General features: G+C 33.6%; 3 protein-coding genes and 1 pseudogene across 5 annotated transcripts in view; 3 read left to right on the top strand and 1 right to left on the bottom strand.

Annotated features, from left to right (window-relative positions):
• Positions 1-1,515: 1,515 nt before the first annotated feature.
• LOC140823410 (actin-related protein 2/3 complex subunit 5A) lies at positions 1,516-4,126 on the top strand. Of its 3 annotated transcripts, none has more exons than XM_073184743.1 (4): positions 1,516-1,668; positions 1,750-1,822; positions 2,266-2,366; positions 3,841-4,126. In XM_073184743.1, exons 1-4 carry the CDS (start codon positions 1,580-1,582, stop codon positions 3,974-3,976), a joined length of 399 nt encoding a protein of 132 aa, XP_073040844.1. In that variant the 5' UTR covers positions 1,516-1,579; the 3' UTR covers positions 3,977-4,126. The 3 variants fall into 3 exon arrangements, with proteins under 3 accessions (XP_073040844.1, XP_073040845.1, XP_073040846.1); XM_073184744.1 differs by lacking the exon at positions 3,841-4,126 and adding an exon at positions 3,425-3,563; XM_073184745.1 differs by lacking the exon at positions 3,841-4,126 and adding an exon at positions 2,589-2,787.
• A 3,748-nt stretch (positions 4,127-7,874) lies between these two features.
• On the top strand, positions 7,875-10,118 carry LOC140823409 (transcription termination factor MTEF18, mitochondrial). The gene has a single exon (XM_073184742.1). It carries the CDS (start codon positions 7,947-7,949, stop codon positions 9,663-9,665), a length of 1,719 nt encoding a protein of 572 aa, XP_073040843.1. The 5' UTR covers positions 7,875-7,946; the 3' UTR covers positions 9,666-10,118.
• Positions 10,119-11,202: 1,084 nt separating this feature from the next.
• LOC140824753 (uncharacterized) lies at positions 11,203-13,032 on the bottom strand (annotated as a pseudogene).
• Positions 13,033-22,788: 9,756 nt separating this feature from the next.
• LOC140824752 (carotenoid cleavage dioxygenase 7, chloroplastic) overlaps positions 22,789-23,078 on the top strand; it is a 4,632-nt gene continuing 4,342 nt past the window's right edge. Inside the window, exon 1 of the mRNA XM_073186299.1 lies at positions 22,789-23,078. This exon is cut by the window's right edge and continues 482 nt beyond it. Within this exon, the coding sequence (XP_073042400.1) occupies positions 22,789-23,078 (290 nt within the window).

Here is a 23,078-nt window from a genome sequence, read left to right as displayed (position 1 = left end):
GTATATATTTGACATGTTTTTGAGTGAGTCCCGTGTGATGTGAGACCGTCTTACATATCTTAATATGTGATACGGGTCAACCTTACCGATATTCACAATAAAAAGTAAGCAAAAACTTGTGTGAGACGGTCTTCCGGGTCGTATTTGTGAGACGGATCTCTTAACCTATGAAAAAATATTATTTTTTATACTAAGGTTATGTTTGGTATCTAGGATAGGATAACTAATTGGATTATGACAAAACTTAAGGTAAGGATATATAATGTGTAGTGATGAAAAATGTTTTGTTTGGTAAAATATTAACGAGAATGATAACTTTTACATTTTTTGTTGTTAAGACAAAAATATCCTAAACTAACATTGATGACAATTTGGTAAATAAAATGATATTTTTAGTAATGTTTTCAAAATCAGGTGTTCATCTATTAATAAATAAATATTTTATAAAATCTTAAAGTATAGATTATGTATTTATCTGATAATTTATTTTTTAATAAAAATTAATATGATTTTGTATTTTATCTCATTATTTTCTCTATTTTTTTAAGCGCAGAGGAGGATATGTGTATTTCTAATAATTTTTTTCTCTATTTTTTTATTTTATTTATTTTCATCATGAAATTATTTATGTGATGTGTGTGCAAATAAAAAATAGGATTTTTTGAGGGTAAAATGGTAATTTATGTAATATTTTAAGAATTGGATTCTCAATCATCCCAAAACAATGAGATGTCTTTTCACCCAAATAAGTTTTTTTTATTATGTGCTTCTTGATTAATTGGACTCATAAAAAATGAGACAAACATGAGTTTAACAATCTATCATTTGCTTATCACTCATACCAAACATATTCTAAGGGTGTGTTTGGTTGAGTGGATTAAATAAGGATAGATTAATAGTCAAATATTTATCGTTAAAATTTTAAGTTGTTTTAATAATCATTTTGACCTGGTTTAAGATCCAATTTTATGGATAACTATTTGATTAATAAAATTGGATCTTAAACCGTGTCAAAATGATTATTAAAACATATTAAAATTTTAACGATAAATATTTGACTATTAATCTATCCTTATTTAATCCACTCAACCAAACACACCCTAAGAGTATTACTTTTTATTGTGAATATGGATGGATAGGGTTGACCCGTCTCACGGATTATGATCCGTGAGACGGTCTCACACATGAGACTCCCTCTAAAAAGTAATATTCTTAGCATAAAAAGTAATATTTTTTCATGAATAACCCAAATAAGAGATCCGTCTCACAAATACGATCCGTGAGACCGTCTCACACAAGTTTTTGTCCACGTTTTTTTAGGTGTATGGATTGTTACTCCGCTTGTATTATATGAACAACTGAAGAGTATCAAGAGATTGATCAATCAAATTATCAAATATCTTGATATTAAATTTTGTAAAAAAAAAATTATTCAATTTAAATTAAATTACTACAAGAGGATATTTATTTAATTATAGGGGAAAGTTAATTACTCTGTTTTAATTTTATTAATTAATAGCTGAGAAATGTTATTTGCTGCGATTTCGCTTCATTTGCTTTGTTGTGTTGATAATAAGAAATGGCGGAATTTGCGGAAGCAGATAACACGGAAGCCATCATCACCAGAATCGAGCACAAGTCTCGCAAAATCGAAAGCTTACTCAAACAGTAGTATCTGATTCTACCTACTTTCTTACAGATTATTGGGTCTTTTTTGTGATTTTTTTTTTATTTTTGCTGGAATTACAGGTATAAACCAGTGGAAGCTTTGAAGACAGCTCTCGAAGGGTCTCCTCCCAAGACCAAGGACGAGCGTTGTAAGGTTATATACTTGAATGATTTCCTTTTATATTATCGAGTAGATGTGATTTTGTTGAGAATCGATAAATTGGTTTTGCTATTGTTCATCTTGTGTGATATAAGCTTCTTATGTAGTATATGTGAATTTATAGATTTAGTGATTTTTTTTGGCTGTGGGTTTTGGACTTATTGATTTTATATTATTTGACATTCTTACGTAGATGTGAATTTCTTTTATTAGTGCTGATTTGGATGATTTTTCTAATGTCAAGTTTGGGACTTCATCGAATATCTTCGATTCTTATTTCAATTAGTGCATATATGGTTTCATTTGATAATCTAAGATTAAGATACCTATAGATTAGCTGACATTATGACGTTTGATTTATGTGTTTGTTGTTGTTGGTCTTGTGTAGTTTGGGGGGAAAGTAATATTGATTCATCTTTTCGTGTTAATTTCTTAAGTCTGCGAATTGGATAGTGGTGCATCGGGCGATAATGGCAATAAAAGATGTGGATAACTTGTTCTCTTCTCTCGATCCCGAGTACTATGACATTCTAATGAAGTAAGTCATTCTCCCTTTTCTTCGCTCTGTTGGCCTTTTCTGTGCATTTTTTTTCAGACATTTATGCTTTGTGACCGTAAAATTTTTTTGAAATAGTGATTTTCTTGATGACTGATGCTATGATGAATTGGTATAAGCTTTCGTTCTGAATTTCTGGGCTGCTATGTTAGGAATTATTCCAGGACAGTTTCTGAAAATGCTCTGGATTTATTTCAATTGTAGATTTGCCTGGGAGTATCTTGTCTTGAGGATTTATTGACTGTTTGGTTCATATACAAATTCGATACTGCAGCATTTGTATCACTTAGCAATTGTCTCTTCGAAAAAAATAACTCTTTAACTAGAAATCGCAGTACTTTTTGAATTATTATTTTTTTTATCTCAATGACAAACTTGACTGGAGGATATTTGAATATATTTGTGGTAGTTACGCTGAAAATAAGAAAAATAATAATTTGTAGTAGAGAGACAACAACACGACAGTGAGGACTCCTAACTTTTGTGCTGAATAGACTGATGAATGCATGCTAGCTGCTACGTTAACAAGTTTTTATGGTCGTGTGTCATTTGGCCTTCAAATATTTGTGTAAGAAAGTAGATATATAGGATAGACAATTAGGCTAATTTTTATGGTGAAGGGCATTTGTTTTTTACATTTGAAATTCCCAACAGAAAATTTTATGACTGTAATCTGGTTTATGTCGAACAGATATTGTTGAACTTTGGCGTCACCTAGGGTCGGAATTGCATCACGGAAATCAAAAGGCCTAAAACATAAAATTTGTGTGTAACTAAAACGCCAAGTCAAAATGCTGGATGACTTCATATTAACTGCTTATATCTGGATGATTTTATATTATCTTCTACCTTTCTTATATCTGATAAATTAATGAAACTGATGACTAAAGTTTTAATTATATCCATTCTGAAGTGCTAACAGGTTTTTTCGTGTAAAAGATTGGAGGTTTTCTCTCTCCAAATCTTTTGCATTTGGTTTGTGTTTACAGTTCTTATTCGTTTGTTACATAACTTAAAAACACTGCTCATCTATAAAACAGAATGAAATTTATTCTTGAAAAGAGAGTCATTATTCCTTTACGAGTTGATAATTGAAAGGCAGAAATTCGCTATTATTCATCGAAGTCGTGGAGCTGACACAGGCAATTTATTTTTACAACTAAGGGACTGTGATTTTGTTGCCATTACATTTACAGAATGTAAGTAGAGGTCCCCAACGCCATTGAAGGGCTGGGCAGGTGTATGTTATAATATCGAATCTTGGTAGTGCTAGTTTTCCACTTCTTCCAATCAATATATAGCTGATCAGTGGTCTTGACTTCATGGCAGATGATATTGATATCTTTTTTGTGTTACATTCAATAATGTGCAATTGTTGCCGTTGGTTTATTTTAGTTGCTGTATACCATTATTTTTTTGGTTGGGATATGAGAGAAACCTGCAATATTTTTTATAGATATTTATATCGAGGTTTGTCCACTGGAGATCGACCCACCTGCGATCAATGCTTAAGAATTCACGAAAAACTGACGGAGAGAGCTGGTTTGGGATGCATTTTGCGATCTCTCGCTGACAAAGTAAACACTGTTTAGACGCCAAATACCCTGATGTTGGTTGACATGTATTTAATGCACAAACAATCTTCACTTTGAATTTAAATCTTCTGTTGTCACGAGTTTGTGTTGAAGTTTAAGATTCATCATTTTCACTCTTGACATAATCTTCACTTGATGTTAACTCTATTGTGGCGTCATAGGAACAAAGCTATTTCGAGTAGTTTGAGGTTTTAGCAGACACAAACCAATTAGGTTAGAATGTATCTCAACTTGTAATACAAAATGCTCAGGCATGTGTGTATTTGTTACTTGTAACAATTTCAATCATATATCATGTGGACTTGCTAAGGGATAAAAATTAAGGGTCAATTACACCATGTTTTTGCCACGCAAGTTGAAGCAGGTGTGATGGGAAACAGTTTAAAGACATTGAGATAGTAATGGAGAATTTTTCTCTGAGGGATGGATAACCGAAAAGTAAGACAAAAGCTGATTTGGTGATATGATAAACATACCCTCAAAAAGACCTCTCATCTGATAACTGAATAGATAAGGATTTCTCTCTGCGCAACAATTTTTTCACATCAAATTTCATATAAACATGCCCTCGAAAAGACTTCTCTGTTTTCGTTGTAGTCCTTACAATGTTTAAGTCAATCCGAACAGCAAACTTAGAATTTTGAATACAATAGGTTTTTCTTTTATTATAAATTTTTTTAAAAATTTATTTTAAAAATAGTTTGTATGGTAGCGTTTTGCAATACTGCAAAACGCCACTATTTATGGCGGACCCTGCAAATATGGTAGGGTCTAGCTACGGCTACTGTAAGTGTAAGCAGACGTTGCAGGTTCCATAATTTCATTGAAATTTGCTCAAATATTTACTATATTTAAAGCTCGTGAAGAGTAAAATAATCAAACAAAAAAGAACAACAAGTATTTGTCAATACAAGAACAAGTATTTGTTATATGAAAAATAAGATTGAATTTTTTTATTTTGTAAGTGTATTAAATATTATTTTATTTATGCTTAATAACTTTTTAATTTTTATTTTTTTATGTATTATTTCATTTCTTATTAGAATATTTTGATTGTTTTGCCAACTTATTCCAGAATAACAGAAAATCGAGGTTCAGAAAATTCTAGTATTTTCTATTTACAAACAACACATATGTCATCAATTTGATGATATTGTAAGAATTAAGAGATTAGACAATCTAGTTTGAATATTATACGTTACAAATTATGTACACAATTGTATCATTACATAATTAAACCATATGAGATTTTATGGGGTTTTACACAATGTGGTTTTTGAGTGTTTGACAATTATTAGATTATCGTTCTTGTTGAACGACAACGACGCGAGACGCACACATATTTCATTTTAGATGTGGTAAAGCAACTGTCACGTTACAAGATGTTTCTATAATTTAGGATCTGACAATTGATGGTGACATGGTGACTGGAATAGATGTTTCACATATAGTTAGTCAATGACAACATATATGTCTCGACTTGTTGGGATTTGCGTCATCATCATCACATTTTAAAGGTGGTAATTTGTCTATGATGACACTAAACGATCATTGCATTCTACCATTTCGGATACATGGAAAATTCAAATAAACTGGTAGAATAATTTTGGATTGAAGAAAGAAATGTCGGGCAAATAATTTTAGAAATTTGTGAAGGTTTTGAATATAACGAACAAAACAAGAATATATTATTTATATATGAATAATGGATTTCGTTCCAGGTATCGCACTGAGTAGCGTCTGTCGTTTCTTTAAGAGGACGCTGCAAAATACTTTTGCAACATCCGCTATTGCCCGTGGCTTTTTGTAGTGTTACTGCAAAACACCTCCAACCACGATATTTTTAAAATTATTAATTAAAAAAATCCAAATATAATTGTGTTTGTGTAAGTCATGAATGAATGAACTAAAGTTCAAATACTACTTGATATTTATGAAGTTGAAACTAAGTACTTTGTATGGTAAGACTTCTAGCATGACAACAACTTTAGTATGAAAATGTTTTAGTATGGAAAGTTACCATGAATATTAGATTGTATATTTTTTTTTTATTACAACTCACGCAGGGGAGGGTCTTTTGGGATTCTTTTCTTATCATGAAAGATTTGTTCAAGAGTTTTATACAAATATGACTTTATTCATCTTCGTTCAGATATCTATTCGGGTTAGAGAGCTCTTAATCTGGATGCTCGGGAACCCTATGCTCAGCTATTTAATGACAGAGTGCATGGATGTCTAGACTTTACCTGACAGAAATATTCCCGAACAGATAGAAAAATGAGCCAGATCATGTGTAGGTTGAGTCTTCTACCTTAGTCCTAATTGTATTTAATACGGACCCGTTACTTCGATTAATGGGCTACAAAACTCGGATCGGAGTGATTGAGTCAAATCCGAGTCTAGTTGGGTTTATCGGGATCAAAATATATTAGAAATCTTCTAATTAATCTAATATTGGAGTATATAGTTTGTCGGCATTCTTCAAACTTAGGGGTGTCAAAATGCGATACGACCCGTTAACTCGACACGACCCAACACGAAAAAAATCAGGTTCGGGTTGGGATTTTTCGGGTTCAGGTTGGGTGGATCCGGGTTATGCCATGTTAGGCGGGTTTTGGGTTGGGTCGAGTTGGGTTGTGGGTCGACCCACGAACTTTTTTTTTGAAAATATTATCTATATTTTTATATATTGTATGTTTGAACAAAATTTATTGTATATTTATATGATAAATTTTCATCATTTATTATTTATTTTTCGTATTTTTATTTTTTTAACAATTTTTTATTTGATTTAATAATATACTTTTAATTTTCTACGATTAAACTTTCAAATTTAAATCGAAAATTTTGTTATGATGTGTTTAAATTAAAATATTTTTTTTTTTATTTTTTTGAATTTTTTTCATTAATTTTTTTTTAAAAAAAATTAATAAAATTCTGGTTAGGCGGGTTATACGGGTTCGTGTTCGGGTTGGGGGTTTTCGGGTTGCTTCGGGTTCGGGTTGAAAAAAATAAAAAAAAATTCGCGGGTTGACCCGAAACCCGACCCAACCCACCCGATTGACACCCCTATTCAAACTTAGGGATGTAAATGATCCAAACCAAGCCGAACAGTATCAGGCTGGAGCTTGGCTCGTTTAAGATTAATTCAAGCTCGAGCTCGAGCTTGATTCGAGCTTTTATCATCTGGCTTGAGTTTCGCTCGTTTAAGATTGATAGAGCTCGAACTCAAGCTCGAGCTGTATTCGAGCTTTTATCATCAGGCTAGAATTCGACTTGTCTTGAAATTACTAAGCTTGTGAAAACCTCGAGTTCGACTCGTTAAAAGCTCGTTTATCATGTTAATCAAACCAGGCTCGAGCTTGGTTTATTAATAGCTCGTTTATCATATTTAACAAGCCTGACTTGAGCTCGGCTCATTTTCGAGCTCGTAAAACATACAATTGAGCTCGAATTTAAGCTTGATTCGAGCTTGTTAAAATTAAATATATCTTTGAACTAATTTTATATTAAACATAAAAGTTTAACTTTTATTAGTACTAATATTTTTATTTGTCGACTCAACAAATGAGTCAAGCTCGAGCTTACGAGCCACCTAAACGAGCCAAGTTCGAGCTCGCGAGCCTATTAACAAACATGTTTGCGAGCCCACGAGCCGAATACGCTTAGGCTGGAGCTTGGTTTGAATAAGTTGTCGTGCTCAAAATCAAGCTTGAGCTTGGTTTGATATGATTAACAAACGAACTCAAACAAGCTTTTTATCAAGCCGAGCTCTGAATAAATCGCAAACGATTTAGTTTGTTTACATCCCTATTCAAACTTGATAAATTATAATCAAATTAATTATAAATTTGTAGTTAATATGCAAAATAAGCAACTAAACAAATTAGCTCACTCTTTTTTTAAGTTTTGGGACAAAATTTCTCAGTGTCCAACCTCTAGCATTCAAAGCAATGACCGACTGACTATGCTCCTCCGGCTCGCTACCGGCACCATCGCCGCCACGACCACCGTTTTCTCCGTCTTCACCATTACAGTGTCTCGCCACTTCTCCACCAACTCGACGCTGCCGAAACCCTTCTCAAATTTCCCGTGGAGGCACAGGTCTAAAGTCATTCAAGAAGCACAAACAGCCCTAATCGACTACCTGCACACAACTCGCTCCATGCCCTTCGTCTACGCGGAGAATATAGCCACTAGTTCCCCTCATTCTCTCTGTAAAATTGTCTCCAAAATTCCCTTTTCACCTTCTACTTTCTCCAAGACATTTCAGCGTTTCCTCAGGTACCATCCCGTTAATGAGCTTGATATTTTCTTGGAAAGTATTGGCTTAAATGTTGATGAAAATGGAAATCATCTATCTTGTTTGCTTGCTAAGAACTTCTTTCTTTCTGATTGTAAGCAATTTGATTCTGCTTGTGCTCTTGCGGGGATTGGTTTTCCTTGGTGTAAACTTGGTTTGTTGTGTAGAGAGGAATGCTTGATCTTGGATTTCGATAAATGTGTTTTGAAAAGGAGGTTTAATGATATTAAAGATGGTTATGGGCTTAGTAGTGTTAATGTGATTGGTATTTGCTTGGTGTGGCCTCGAGTTTTGTCTGGTGAGATGGATGATTTGTTGAAGGATATGAAAATTGCGTTTGTTGATTATGGTCTAGCTGGTTCTGTGGAGGATACCGTGGATGCTATGCTCGAGGTTTGCAGAAAAATTCGGGTGATTTATGACTTGGGTTGTGAATATGGAAATGTTGGTGAGCTGATAGGGAAGAGTAAAAGGGTTCTTGTTGATTACTCAGAAGAGGCTTTGGTAAGAAAGATAGAATATTTTTGTAAACTGAATGTTAGGAAGAATGAAATTGGGCTCTTTCTTCTCTCTAGAAATGAAATTTTCGGTTTTGATATGGAGAAGCGGGTGATTTCGGTGAAGGGATTTTTGGAGCACTTTGGATTGAGAGGAAAGGATTTGACATCTCTTGAGCAGAAGTACCCTCATGTTTTTGGTAGGAATAAAATAGCGAATCTGCCCAATGTCATGAGGTCATTAGATCTTGGGGAGTGGTTCTTTGAGAAAATGAAAAATGGGGATCATTCTTTGTTTGGTACCTACACTCTTCGCCATTCAGAAGAGGGCTTGGACGAGATCTATGAAAACAACTTGATAAAAATACAAGCTAAAAGAACGCACTTCCATTCAATGGGTAAGCTGAATTTCCTTCATAGCATAGGGTTTGGAGAGAATAAGTTTGCGGTGAAAGCCTTTGTTCAATTAAACAGCAGCGGCAACCAACTTCAGCAACGGTTTAATTATCTTCTTAACTGTGGAATCGAATATTCTAGCCTTTGTTCAATGGTGAAGCACGCTAATATTCTTAACCAGCAAGAAACAGTTCTTAAACAAAAGCTTGATTTCCTTTGCAGAGATATGGGATCCTCTTTTCAGTATCTCGATATTTTCCCAGGATATCTGTGTTACGACTTAGAGAAAAGAATCAGACCGAGATATGAATTACATAAGTGGCTTGTGGAAGAGGGCTTTTGTGAAAAAGATTATTCCATCTCAACCATAGTAGCCACGAGTGAGAAAACATTTAATGCTCGAATTTCTCGTATCTGCAGCGACAAAGTTTCCAAAGAGCTCATTAATCAGAGATTGCAAGCAACCTGCCTCTGGAATTCAGTCCCTTAAAGCCACTGTCTTGATGACATATTGCTGCCAGGGACACAATTTTGTTCATATTGCTTGGAGTATGTCTAACCACAGACGTCCAAGTACAGTTGGAAGCCAACTTCGTTGAAAAACGTTTTGGTCGATTTGTTTCATAATCTGGGGTTTTCCCTATTGTCACGGGCTATGTTCGTGGGTAAGATGTTTGAGTTGTGTAATATGCCTGAATCATCTGTGTTCATCTTCTTTGGTAGCCTGCACTTGCAGCCATGATGCTGATGGTTTGGTGCACTCAAGTTTAGAGGGTGCACTGTAAATAGTAAGGGGTATGTCTGTTAGATTTTGCTTCCTATTAATGTAAGATAGCTCCGCACTTCCGTGCTCGTAATATGCGTTGATTATGTTAAAAATGATTTTAAAGTACAGTATATACAACACTAATCTTTATGAACGATCGATCGGCGTGTCTTGCTTCTAATTTCAGTTGAATGCTGGTGAAAATGAGGTCCTCTTGCCCCTTCTCCCCCACAAAAAAAGTATGGATCCTTTGCCTGTTCGTTAGATTTCTGCCCAATGGATCAACCGTCGTTTGTACTTTGTACCTGTCACAGTCAACATATGGGTGTTTCCTTTTGATCTTCCTGCGTTTTACATGTTTGGATATTTCTTAAAAAATTGTGATTAGGGGTAGGCGTTCCGGTTCGGCTAATTGATACGAAAACTATGAATCATTTTTCTAGTGATACAAGCACTCCCTGAAATAATAATGAATTATATAAATTACAAGGGGATTGATATTTTGGTTGGTCTCTTGGGAGACGATTTGTGAGAGGAGTCGATTTGATCTATATTTTAAGTTAAAACTAATATTTTTGGCATTAAAATGATATTTTTTTATGGGTCGTGTAGGGTAGGAGATCCATCTCGTAAAATTAATTCGTGGAACGGTCTCACATGAATTTTTGTGTTGATATTTATGCCTTAAAAACTTATTCTTAGACTTGACTTTTAACATTTAATGTGTTATGTAATAAAATTACATCAACTTAATTATTTCATATTTTCTTTACGCTCAAATTCCCTTTCATCAGTCCTAGTCTTTGTTGACCTTTTCTATTCTATTCCATTTCATTGATTCATTTTTTATTTAGATGGTTTTAAGGTTGATCTTCTTTTCCTTTACTTGACAATTAGCCTCTAAATTTAGAGCTTGTTGATGAAATTGATCAAATAAGAAAATTAGCCACGCCAAATTTATTGAAGAAATTTTTTATAAAGATTGTTGACATTCTCTCGTTAATGGTAATTATTTTCTCCTAGTAGTTTTTCTTTTAATTTTTTTTCTTGCTTCTCTGGAATAATTTCTTGCTATTGAAATTTAACCCACAGTGTTGAGATTTTTCTGAAATTTTTAACTTGAAGGGTTATGGTAATAAAATCTTTTATCTAACTATTATAATAGTTTGCCTTTTGTACATTTGAGTCCATATTCCACACTCCATGGATTTGATTTTGAAAAACATGCATCGGTGAAGATTAAAATTTGAATACAACGTAATGTTCGAGGGCCTACTGTTTAAAATCAATTTATGTCGAGAAATTCTGAAATCAGGTAAATGAATTACAGATTGTCCTAAATTAAAATCAATCGAAGTCCAAATTACAATAACTATTTTCAAATTCAAAACCTTTTATCCAAAAAGGGAATGCCTATTCATAGTTTTCCTCGAAACCATCGGATTCTTTGTTCAACAAGATGTACTTCAAGCCAACTTGACCTTCGGGTAAACCAGTAAAGTCTCCAGCTTTGAATGACTCGTTTTCATCTAAGAAGATCGGTCTACGCAAGTGCGAATACGCGCAATAATCAACTTCGCATACCATATCCACGTCCTCCACGAATTTGGTAACCGCGCATCCAACTCCTTCGCCTGAGAGCAAATGTGATGATGAATAAATATGCAGAGGTGGGAGGGCATACAAATGTACCTAGCTATTTGCCTGTGTTTACCATGAGTCACAAACAACAAGTTCTCTGAATGATATTTATCAGCGAGAGACCTGATGACATGAAGATATCGAGCCCTGGCGACTCCTACCGGCTCTTCCCATCTTGGTAGCTGCACTTTAAAAATGAAATCATTTTGAGCACAAGACAAAACAAAAGTGCGCGTAAAATCGCTACCTCCTCATAGACCTGTTCGACACTATGATCAACTGTGCCAGTGGGTAAAGCTGATTCACACTTTGAGATTTCGAAACTAAACATTCCATCATCTGGGAGCAACATTCCGTCGAATGGCTATGTGATTAAGCATCTCGCACAGCCCGTATTCTATAGAGACCTGGAGAATATTTACAGAAAGAATCAAGCCATGCTCGAGAACAGATTGCTACGAGCCATGGAGGGCCGGCGAAGGAAATGATTGCGAAGGCATTTTCGAGTCATCCGAATAGATTAGCAAAGCGCTCAACTCAACATTTGTTCGACAAGAAACTATCAATGCTAAAACAAATTTCAATACCCTTTTTCACAACTTTGATAAACAATCCTAAACTGGAAATGCCTCAATATCAAATATTATTTTGATCGTTTTTGAAAAGTCCTCCAAGAAAATTCTCCCATTCGGAATCAATACTCTTCTCAAGAAAAACAATCCACGTGAAAAATTACACTACATGATCAAATGAAAACTTGTCTGTTGATCGTAAATTTACATCGTGAAGGACCCACAAATTTGATCGAATGCGCGACTTGTAAAGTAACTAGAAATAAAATTTGTCTTTCTGATCCAACTTTTTTTTTTGGCAAAAAAATCGAGGCTGGTCAATGGGAGAATCGATCTTCTGGTAATAGAACATAATAGATTTGCTTTGTTCTATGGAACTTACAACTAAAACTCCATGACAAAAGACAAAAATTCACAGCAGACACCTAGCTCCAATGGTTACATAACAAAAGAAATTAGCTCGATCGGCTTCTAACCTTGATTTTGGAGGTACCATTCACAGCGTCAATGGAGTCTCTGCGCTTATCGGCGACGGCCAACAGTCCAGATACGACTCCGTTGGCGGTTTCCAGGCATCGGAGAAATGGGGAGACAAATACTCTATGAACCGGGAATCCAAGTTTACTTGGTATACTACGACCCGTGGAAAAGGCCCGATCCCTGCCGGAATCGTTAAGCGGCGGGTCCCATGGCCGCGCCGCCGTCGTGATCCAGGCCGGGTCGGAGTTGTCCAGCCTGTCTCCATGTCGCATAACCACCACGTTTTGAAACAACTTAGGTGGTTTCGGGTTGCCTTCCATAGTCTCACGTGGAATTCTAACGGCAACAACGTCGTTTTGGTGACATATCCTCCATTTCTTCATTTTTTTCGAAGACCGTGAGCAATTTGGAGTTCTCCTTCTATTTTTTAATTAATTACAAAATACTCAAATTTTCATTCAATAAAAAAACATCTTAAAAATTTATTGAACTCCATAAATTCAAATAGCTGAATTCAAGTTCACAGGAGAATCTGTATCCAAGTACACAAAAACTTTTATGTGATTTTCTCGAGAGTCAATTTTGTGATATGAATATTTATTTAGCTCACTCGTGAAAAAATATCATTTTTTATGACAAAAAAATTATTTATCATTGTAAATATGAATAAAGTTGACTTATCTCACGGATAAATATCAGATTTTCATATTGAAGTTGCCTGAAAACTAGTAATTCAGTGTAAAATAGGAGCAACATTGTGCACGAGGAGCAATGATCGAGATTGACATCTTAGAGTAGGTCTCTGTGAGACGGTCTCACGAATCTTTATCTGTGAGACTGAGTCAACCCTATCGATATTCACGATAAAAAGTAATACTCTTAGCATAAAAAGTAATATTTTTTCATGAATGACTCAAATAAGATATCTGTATCACAAAATACTACTAGTGAGACCGCATCACACAAGTTTTTGCCGACATCCTATTGGTGGACTAAGATGTGGACAAAATAGATGAAAAATATATCTAAACTATAAATATATGTATGTCTTAATTCCCCGATTCTTGTTTTAATATAACCTACTTTATTCGATATTGATCTATAATTTGTTGTCATTGAAAATTAATAGATAATATTTAAAAATTAGAAGTATAATAGGAAGTGCAGTTCTGGGGTAATATTATTTTAAGACCGAGAGAAAACAATTAATTGACTTTTGCTATAATTTTAAAATTAAGTATACTTAGTAAATTATGGATGGGAAATAACGCCACCCATAATATAGATATAAAATGAAAATTTTATTATGATTATTATTAAAATATTAAAAAAAAATACAACACAAGACATGGGTACCTAGAATCATAAAAACACAACATCAATTATTTTTCGTTAATATATAAATTAATAAATTCCGATTTTTATCATGTTGCGATTTTGATAATTTAAGATGTCAAAATTTAGTTTTAATCAACTATCACTTTTTTTTGTTTGCAATTACCATCATTTTCATGCATGTTGCAATGACTTATCACCAACCATTATTGATGCATTGTATATATCATCTCAACACTCCAGTGGATAAAAAATGCAGTCACGAGACTAAGATTTAGTTTGAACAAACTTGAAACCAAAATCGCAAATAAGCAAACATCAAATATATCACGTCCCCACTAATAACTTAGATTTGTACCAAATAAAAGGTAAGGATAATATAAAAAAATTTATAGTATAAGGACGAGAAATTGAAATTGAAATTAACTTGCAAATTATATTAATCCTATGACCACAAGCATAAAAAATTAGAGAATATATGTTCATTCAGAAATAATTTATGAATTTATAATTTTTGCGACGAATGACATATATACGATCCCATGTTTGGAGTATATATGTCTATTTTGATGAAAGGAATTCATTTGAAAAACAATTGAGTTTGTGTAGGATATTTATTCCAAGTCTTTCTTATTGTTGTTTAGTATATCTTGAAAACTTGAAGATGACAAATGAAATCTACAATAAATTGAGAGTTGAGACAAGTGTTGAACATTCTCTCGTTAAGAAGAATTTGTCTCATCTTGGTGCTTCAATTTATGATAATCCTCCTCCAAAATATAACAACTCATCTTGTAAATACAATGTAATAATTTACAAGAACAATAATCAGAAATGAAATGTGTTATTTTTTTAAATGAATAGAAGATAAACAATATGAGTGCAATGGTTTTCGGAAAAATATGATGCAAAAGTCTTTATTGTTAATCTTTGATCATGTGTGTGTTTGTCTATATATATATAGTTTTGATATCCTGCATATCTACTGTTGTGATGTCACGCCCCGAGACCGGGGTTAGTTGACACCGGTGTTGTTTAACAATCACACAATGGAAACAACAAGCCTTTCGTAGCACAGTATAAACCGAACCAGTTTATATATCATAGTTCAATGAAATAACATTGTCTTTACAAAACTGAAATAATTAAGATGACAGAGTTTTAATGCGGAAACGTAAATCTAATTAATAATAACTTAAACATAATCGATTTCCTTGCATTCACCATCCCCAAAACTGCTCGGATTCTTCCTCCTCAATCTGTTCTTCGGACTTATCTGGGAAGGGTTGTAAGGGGGGTGAGTATTTGGGAATACTCAGCAAATGGGGGAAATATCGAACACAATAAATACAACATGCATAAAATTCGAATCATAAATCATGAGTTTCATACGTGCTTCATAACACATGCATAAACTTTACTAGCCACTGTGATTTATCTATCTTTATATGGTTTACTGACGCCAGTCCCTAATTTTTACTCCTTTAAGGGGACGAGGCCGTATAGCGGTTATATCCCCACCGCGTAAGGGTACGTCATGGTTGGGATTCCCACCCATATACAGTCGACTCCTCACAGTGCTTAAAACAATATGGCAATTCGACACAAGAAAAGGAGTAGAAAAGAACATGTACTCGACTGTATTTTCAAAAACACCCGAAGAATGCATAATCGAAATTAATTCTTTAAAACAGCCCACTTACAGTATATAATGATGCTAAAAACGTGGTGCACAACTTCGAGGATTGGGTCGCTTTTCGTTCCTCGTCCGGGCAGCGCTTCGGTTCGAATTCTAAGCTAACTTCGGGACGATTTTCGGGCAGAGTTTCGACTAGTATGACAGCTGAAACTTTCGAAATTCAGCAATGGAATTTTGAAAATATGGGGTAGAGAATGAGTAGAGGTGGTGTGGTATTTATAGGTGATGAGGGTTGAGCTAAATTTGGCACCAAAAATCATACCAAAATTCATGTCAAATCTCCTAATATTGGACTCCAAAATCCTTGCCATATTTTCGAAAATATTGTGGCCAAGTGAGGGGATTTATTCCTTAACCAATGCTCTCTATTATTTTCGAAAATATCATGCCCAAATTCCGTGTATTTTCGAAAATATCATACCTAAATTCCTCGATCTCCTTGAATTACTTCATCTTATTTCCTTGCATCTTGTATGTTATACCAATTTGCCATATTTCCTTCCCAAAATTCGAAATTGTGCATGCCTTAAGGTAGATATAATTGTCTAGGCCACAAGGATATCATCAATAATTATTTTCCCATAGCATATCTTATTTAATACAAAAGAAATCTTATACCCAAATTCCTTACAACTTAATAATTATGTCAATGCAAGATTCGGTTCGCACAATCACACTTTTGTGAGCATCGATGATGTGTTACTCACCTATTGGATGTGATGAAATATAGAAAAATTACGCTGAGTGAGTGACACCTCATCGGTGCTCACAAAGATGTGCAGGATATCAAAACAGACACACACACACACACACACATATATATATATATATATATATATATATATATATAAGGACTCATTGTTTCATCAATGAGGCGTCCCTTCATTCAAAAGTCAGATGAAAACCCTCAAATGACACAATTTTGATGCAAAACATCATGAAAACTCGCAATTTTTCGTCAACAAGCGTAGTCATCTGCCTAGACGCTACTTTACATGCGCATAGGCGCCTTCTCCAAAGCTCTGGAAAAATTTCTGGTACTGAGGGGCTTACATTTAGGTGCCTAAGCGCCCCCTTTGTAGTCTGAATTGTTCCATCCTGCATATGAGCTCCCTTTCCTAGCACCTCAACGTCTTTCTTGACATATAGAACAATCGAATGAGTTTTTCTTTATTTTTTTTTCTTAATTTTTATCCATTAAACTTTAAAACATTCCAACATTTTTATGTAAAAGTAACTTGATTTTTTTCCTTACATTTTATGAGTAAATAAAATCAGCTACCTTGATAAGGATGATAGTAATGGATTTTATGGAGAAAACAAAGGTCAAGTAATAGACGTGCATTTTTTGTCGATAAATTAGTTGGGCTAAACCCGAAACGCAAGGGTAATAGCGTCAATTAAAAGTCATATCTCAAATATTATTTTTGGAGGATTCAAAATAATAAACATACTTTTAGAGTAAGGGTGGTAATGGGCCTTCACTCTAACCGATATGAGACTGATATCTGACCCGTTTGAAACGGGTATGATATTGAGGAAGTATATTGATTCGGATAACGGATCTTATAAAACGTCGGATTTTAATACTAATATATATGTTTGTATATGTATATATATTTATACAATGTACTTTATTTATTTTTTGTTAGGAGTACATTGATTAAAAACTAGATATATAATGTAAATATCCATGCATGTAAGTTAAGCACAATGACTATAATTCTTAAAATCCATTACTACATGTACACACACACACGACACATTGAGCTTGTGGCTAGGGTGGGCTCGTTAAGTCGCTCTCTTGGCATAGAGTTAAGTTTTATCGGATCGGGACGGATATTTTGACAGATATCGAGTCCTCACGGACGCGACTCGTATCGAACTCGTTGGCATTTCAACTCTAGCGTGCCTGGTATATGCTAATTCAAGTAGCAAAGATACATATAATTAGAAATGGTCCAATGGATGGCCCAAAGCTAACACTAATTAAGTAATCTAGAATTTATAATGAAACATGTTTTATCTTTGAAAAAAATTAAAAATTTATTATGAAATTTTTTTAGTGGAGAAATGGTGAAAATGACAGCATACATAGTAAACTTCAATATTGCTTTTGTTGTCTCAACAACAAAAGGGAATATGGGTCAAACGTTGGCAACATGCCCACAAAGCATCTGGGAACCTGGCTCTAGCTATTTAATTTAATTTTTCTTATAAATTTATATACTTTTATAAATTGAATTAATCCAAAAGAAAAGAAAAATATTTCACCATCAATTAGATTTTTAATTTCAACTTCGACGTAAAAAAAAATTGTTCTAATGTTGGTTGGATATTCTCGGTAAGAAATTGATTGCGAAATTTTGTGCCTGATTTTTAGAAATTTTAATTTTTTTTTAAATGTCGACTTAACGTCGAATTATTGCTAATCCATCCAACATCATGTTAACATGATAACAGAAAAACTAAAAATTACAAAATAAACCAATTTATTATATTAAGATCTGTTTTTGACTAATCGAGTACCAAAATCCAATTTATGTCAATTTAAAAGACGAATCTTTGTATCCTTGGATTCCAATGTAGTCGAATTTAACTTTTGTGTTGCATTAATTAAATTTTCTTCATTAAGATTGGATAGTTTTCTCGACATTTAATGATGAACGTACAATAAAGATCAATTTTTTCCCTACTATTATTTGTGAATATCCAAATATGTTCATAAAATATAATAAACACAACAATAATTTTCATTTTATAATTCATTTTCTCTGTGTTATATTCGGATTGATGAATTTGAAATCTATGGATTTAAAATGTATTCAATTTAATTTTTAGAAAAATAAGATCATATATTTCAAACTCACTGATTGCATGTTTATATAGTGTTTTATGTTAATACGATGAATTTCAAATTGACTCAATAATGGAGACATTTAAAATTCATTTTACTTTTGTAACTAATGTATAAATAAGTGAGATATGAATTTAATATTTCATCTATTGTTTCATTGTTAAAAATAAAACTATAATCAAAATTTATATATTTCAAATTCATCTATTCAAACGCAACCTTAATTTATTTAGGTTAAACAAAGATAATAGATTTGAGATTTTGATTTGAAATAAAAATTTCTCAAATCCATCGATAAAAAAAAACCTAAAAATGCGGTGGATCGAAAAATTTGAAATGAAAAGAATTTTAAACCCAATATTTAATTTTATTACACTCGTTTAGTAGTTATTTTGAATTTGATGAAGTAGGAATTCCTCATTTAATTTTCATTTGTTTTGGTGAAATTATCAAATAATTGGTATAAATTATTTAAATTTTCTTAAAATAAAGTTATTTGAAAATCTATCCCTCGAACCATTATCTCAAATCCAGATATAAACCTCCTTCCACACCATCTGAATTTTAAGAGAATTTGAATAAAAGTCGAATTTCTAGAACGAAATTGATACCCTCGGAGGTCGGTTTGGCCCAGATCAGCCCACTCTCGGTAGCCCAGATTGATGTAGGCCCAGTATTCATAAAGTTCAAGAAGGTCATCTTCATGACAAGATTCGGTAGGAGGTCACTTCATTCATACGAAGCTGATAGGAGGTCATCCGGGATGTCATCTCAGCCGACCTCCCATGTGTCTGTAATCTCGCTAATCGGGAGATGGCCGACCTCCACCGCCGACCTCCCATCATGACCCAAGTCAACCTTCGCCTGTGTTATCGTGTTGATTGGGAATGTTTCGGCCGAACTCCCGAACCGAGCTCCCACAATATCCAGATTGTAGACGGGCTCTTGCTTAGGAGAGCTCTCACTCAGATATTAACGTGTAGCCTGCATAAATAAATCTCAAAAAGGTAAAGTCCGCGAAGATTTAATCTAAGCTCGTCCAAGGTTCTGAGAATCTAGACTTACAAAATCAGGACTTTATTCTTCTCCTATAAATACCAAGTTTCATTCATTGTTTATGCATTCATATATTCACTCACTCTACATATATTATTCTCTCAATTTCTAATCTTTGACTTGAGCGTCGGATGGGCTACGTAGGAACAACCTTCCATCTCTCTAATAACGTTTTTGTTTGTGTATCCAGATTTTGAAGGTCCGCTTCGATCTCTCCAAATGAAGATTCGACCTTCCAGCTACCATCCCGGATTTCAGCAACATAAAAAATTATCTTACTCAGGAAATTTTTATTTTTTTTAATTTTTTCGTTCTTCTATTTGTCCCATAATGATTCAATGGAAGAAGCTATACGTGCTAAATTCTTGTCACTAAGCAATGTCTTTCTTGTCTCCATTGAGGCCATGGTTTATGAACCTTGAGTCCCACCACCCACTTCAAAGATCCTCACATTTGGACAAAAGCAATACCAACCCCTTAATTGGAAACCCCCCATTGATTCGTCCACTTTCGCCACGTCGATATAAATCGAGCTCATGTTAGCTACACCGAACGAAATACGATTATATATCTCGTAGATATTTTAATTACAATATCAGCGACTCGCGATATGAGCCACATATAATTTTACATAAAACCCATTAAAAACAAATATCCGACATACCTAAATATGCACGTACTCGAGATTTATTTCGTTTCATACAAGATCGACTCGACCTATGTTTATATTTTCGAATTAATTAAGGTAATAATGGCAGCATATGTTTCCATATGATGCTCATACATAGTTGGGAATGAAATCATCAGATTCCTCATTAGACGGCCCGAGGTGAAGGGAATATATTATGTGAGCCCTTCTAATTTGTTTGTCCCATTGCTCATCATAGGATTCCATCGGACCTTTTGGGTATCAAATTAAATTAAAGTGACAAAACACTTATATTTATTTCGTACAATTTCTTATTAATTAATTTTTCTTAATTTCTAAAAATTAACTTAGGTACATAAAAATAAAATAATACTCCACGTAAACTATATAAATTTAGAGGGGAAAGAAATTAGAAACACAAATTTAATGATTTTTCTTGTTAATAAAATGAGATCATTTCGATTTCAATTGGGAAATGATTAAGTCTACAAAGCCATTATTGCATATTTGCCAAAGGATTAAATGATTTAGGGACCAACTGTACCTACATTATGAAATTCAACGTGATGTCGAGTCTCAGTTTGCACTTGATCAATCCCGACTATATATGTGAAAATAATAGTACAAATTTATGTAAACATTGCGAAAATTCGACCCGATTATTTCAAAATTCATCCCAATGATTTATTGGCATGGGATGTGTGAAATTATAATTATATAGGATATTTTTCACATACATATATACATACATAAATATGCTATATGCGGATAGACGTATGTTCGAATCAAGCTCGCGATATCTTTGCTTCATTTGTTTTTTTGTCCGAAATCTTACGCAAATCTAAGGCTTTATGTATGCTCATATCTCTTCTAGGTGGCAGGTGACCAGCTTCGAAAAACATGATGTTAAAACCTGAAATATCATGTCTGCACCATGGAAAAAAAAGGAATATAAGTGCGAAAGAGATATACATATATGCAACTCGTAGAGATTTTATTCAACCGACATGAGATAACTGACACACCTTATCACGCCAAAGAATGAACATCTTGAGCGTAAAGTTTAAAAATGACCCAATTATTGATAGAACGAGTGACTAACTATGGACAATCCAACACATAACGGTGGAACTTAGGCTCTGATATCATGTTAAGATTGAAACTTGAATTAACTCAACCTCAAAAGCTAACTAAGAGAGAAAATTATTCAAGTATACATATATATATATATATATATATATATATATATATATATATATATAATTTTTCAGATATTTTATCTAATCAATGAAGAACAATTAACGACATATACAAATATAATCTCCAATAAGGCAACAAGAAATGAAATTTGAGCTTCTCCTCCCACAAGGAGTAAAGTATGAAGCACAATAGGCCCACCCATTTCTTCACTTTGATTTATTATAAAATCTAATTGACATAAATTGGTGACAAAGATCCACCATGCCTACTCAAAGTGCCTCACAATTATGATGAAAGCTTCCACAATCGATTCTTAAAATATTCAAAAATTTCATGCATGTAACTTAGCAAGACCACCTCATGTATCCCATATCTATAATGAATATAATATATATTGAATCTTATTTATATGTCTTATACATCATTAAAGTTTGTTGCACTTTATATATTATTATAACCCAATGTTGGTCAAATGTATAATAAAATAGACTACATAGTGAACATTTGATCACATAACTAAATCTTTTCTCAGTTTTTTCTCACATTTGTCTGCTATAAAATATAAGTAGGTTTTTTGTGAGACCGTCTTACATGTTTATATTTATGATACAAGTCGATTTGACTCATGTTTATCATGAAAAATAATAATTTTGACATAAAAATTAATAATTTTCATGAGTCGAGTCGGGTACGTTAGAGATCCATATCACAAAATTGACTTGTGAAACAATCTCACAATAATTTTTTTTGATGAAATATTATCGGGTGAATTACATCATGTATAGCATAGATAAAGTTGGAATTTTTGGATCTCCATCACATGAGATAGATGAGTTATACAATATGAGAGATCCATTTTTGAAAAGATGTGATGCTTGGTACGTTGGATTCACTTATTTTATATATATATAGTTAACTAAAATCAGTGGTACGTGTTATCTGCAAAATTAGTTAAATATAATGTTTATTTATTTTATATTATGAGACATAAAAACTATATATTTTGAATAAAAAATTTGAAACAATTGGCTTGACATAGTTACTGTGTGGCAAGATTCATTTTTAGTTGAATCCAAGAAACTGCACTACCACTAGAATAACACGGTATATACACAAAAATTTACGTGAGACGGTCTTACGTATTTTGTGAGCTGAATTTTTTATTTGAGTTATCCATGAAAAATATTATTTTTTATGTTAAAAATATTATTTTTTATTGTTAATATCGGTAGGATTGACTCGTTTTATATATAAAAATTCATGAGACCGTATCACGAAAACTCTAATATATATTACATGTCTATATATTTGTGCATATATATCATCGCTGATCAGAATTTCCCTCAACATCAACCAAAATGCAGGCGGCCAAAGCTTGCCAAATCCTCCCTACAAAGATCCAAACCATCGCATCACCGCCGAAACTGCCGCCGACGTACAACCCTCAACCGCCAAACAAACTTCTCCGGGCTCTATCAATCACCGCACCACCACCGGAACTCACCACAACAGTAAAAGAAAACAAGACAGACGACGACACAGTGGCCGCCTTCTGGGACTACCAGTTCCTTTTCGTCTCCCAACGAGCCGAAACAGATGAACCAGTCACCCTCCGCCTGGTCGATGGTGTGCTTCCCCACGACTTCCC

The sequence above is a fragment of the Primulina eburnea genome, chromosome 2 (genome assembly GCF_022965805.1).
Source record: "Primulina eburnea isolate SZY01 chromosome 2, ASM2296580v1, whole genome shotgun sequence".
NCBI lineage: Eukaryota > Viridiplantae > Streptophyta > Magnoliopsida > Lamiales > Gesneriaceae > Primulina > Primulina eburnea.
Note: the sequence above shows the minus strand (reverse complement) of the source record. Positions and strands in the feature narration are given on the sequence as shown.

Coding starts and splice junctions, on each gene's coding strand:
- LOC140823409 (XM_073184742.1), top strand. CDS start 7,947: ATGCTCCTCCGGCTCGCTACCGGCACCATCGCCGCCACGACCACCGTT.
- LOC140823410 (XM_073184743.1), top strand. CDS start 1,580: ATGGCGGAATTTGCGGAAGCAGATAACACGGAAGCCATCATCACCAGA. Junction 1,669..1,749: donor ATCGAAAGCTTACTCAAACA/GTAGTATCTGAT, acceptor CTGGAATTACAG/GTATAAACCAGTGGAAGCTT. Junction 1,823..2,265: donor CCAAGGACGAGCGTTGTAAG/GTTATATACTTG, acceptor TAATTTCTTAAG/TCTGCGAATTGGATAGTGGT.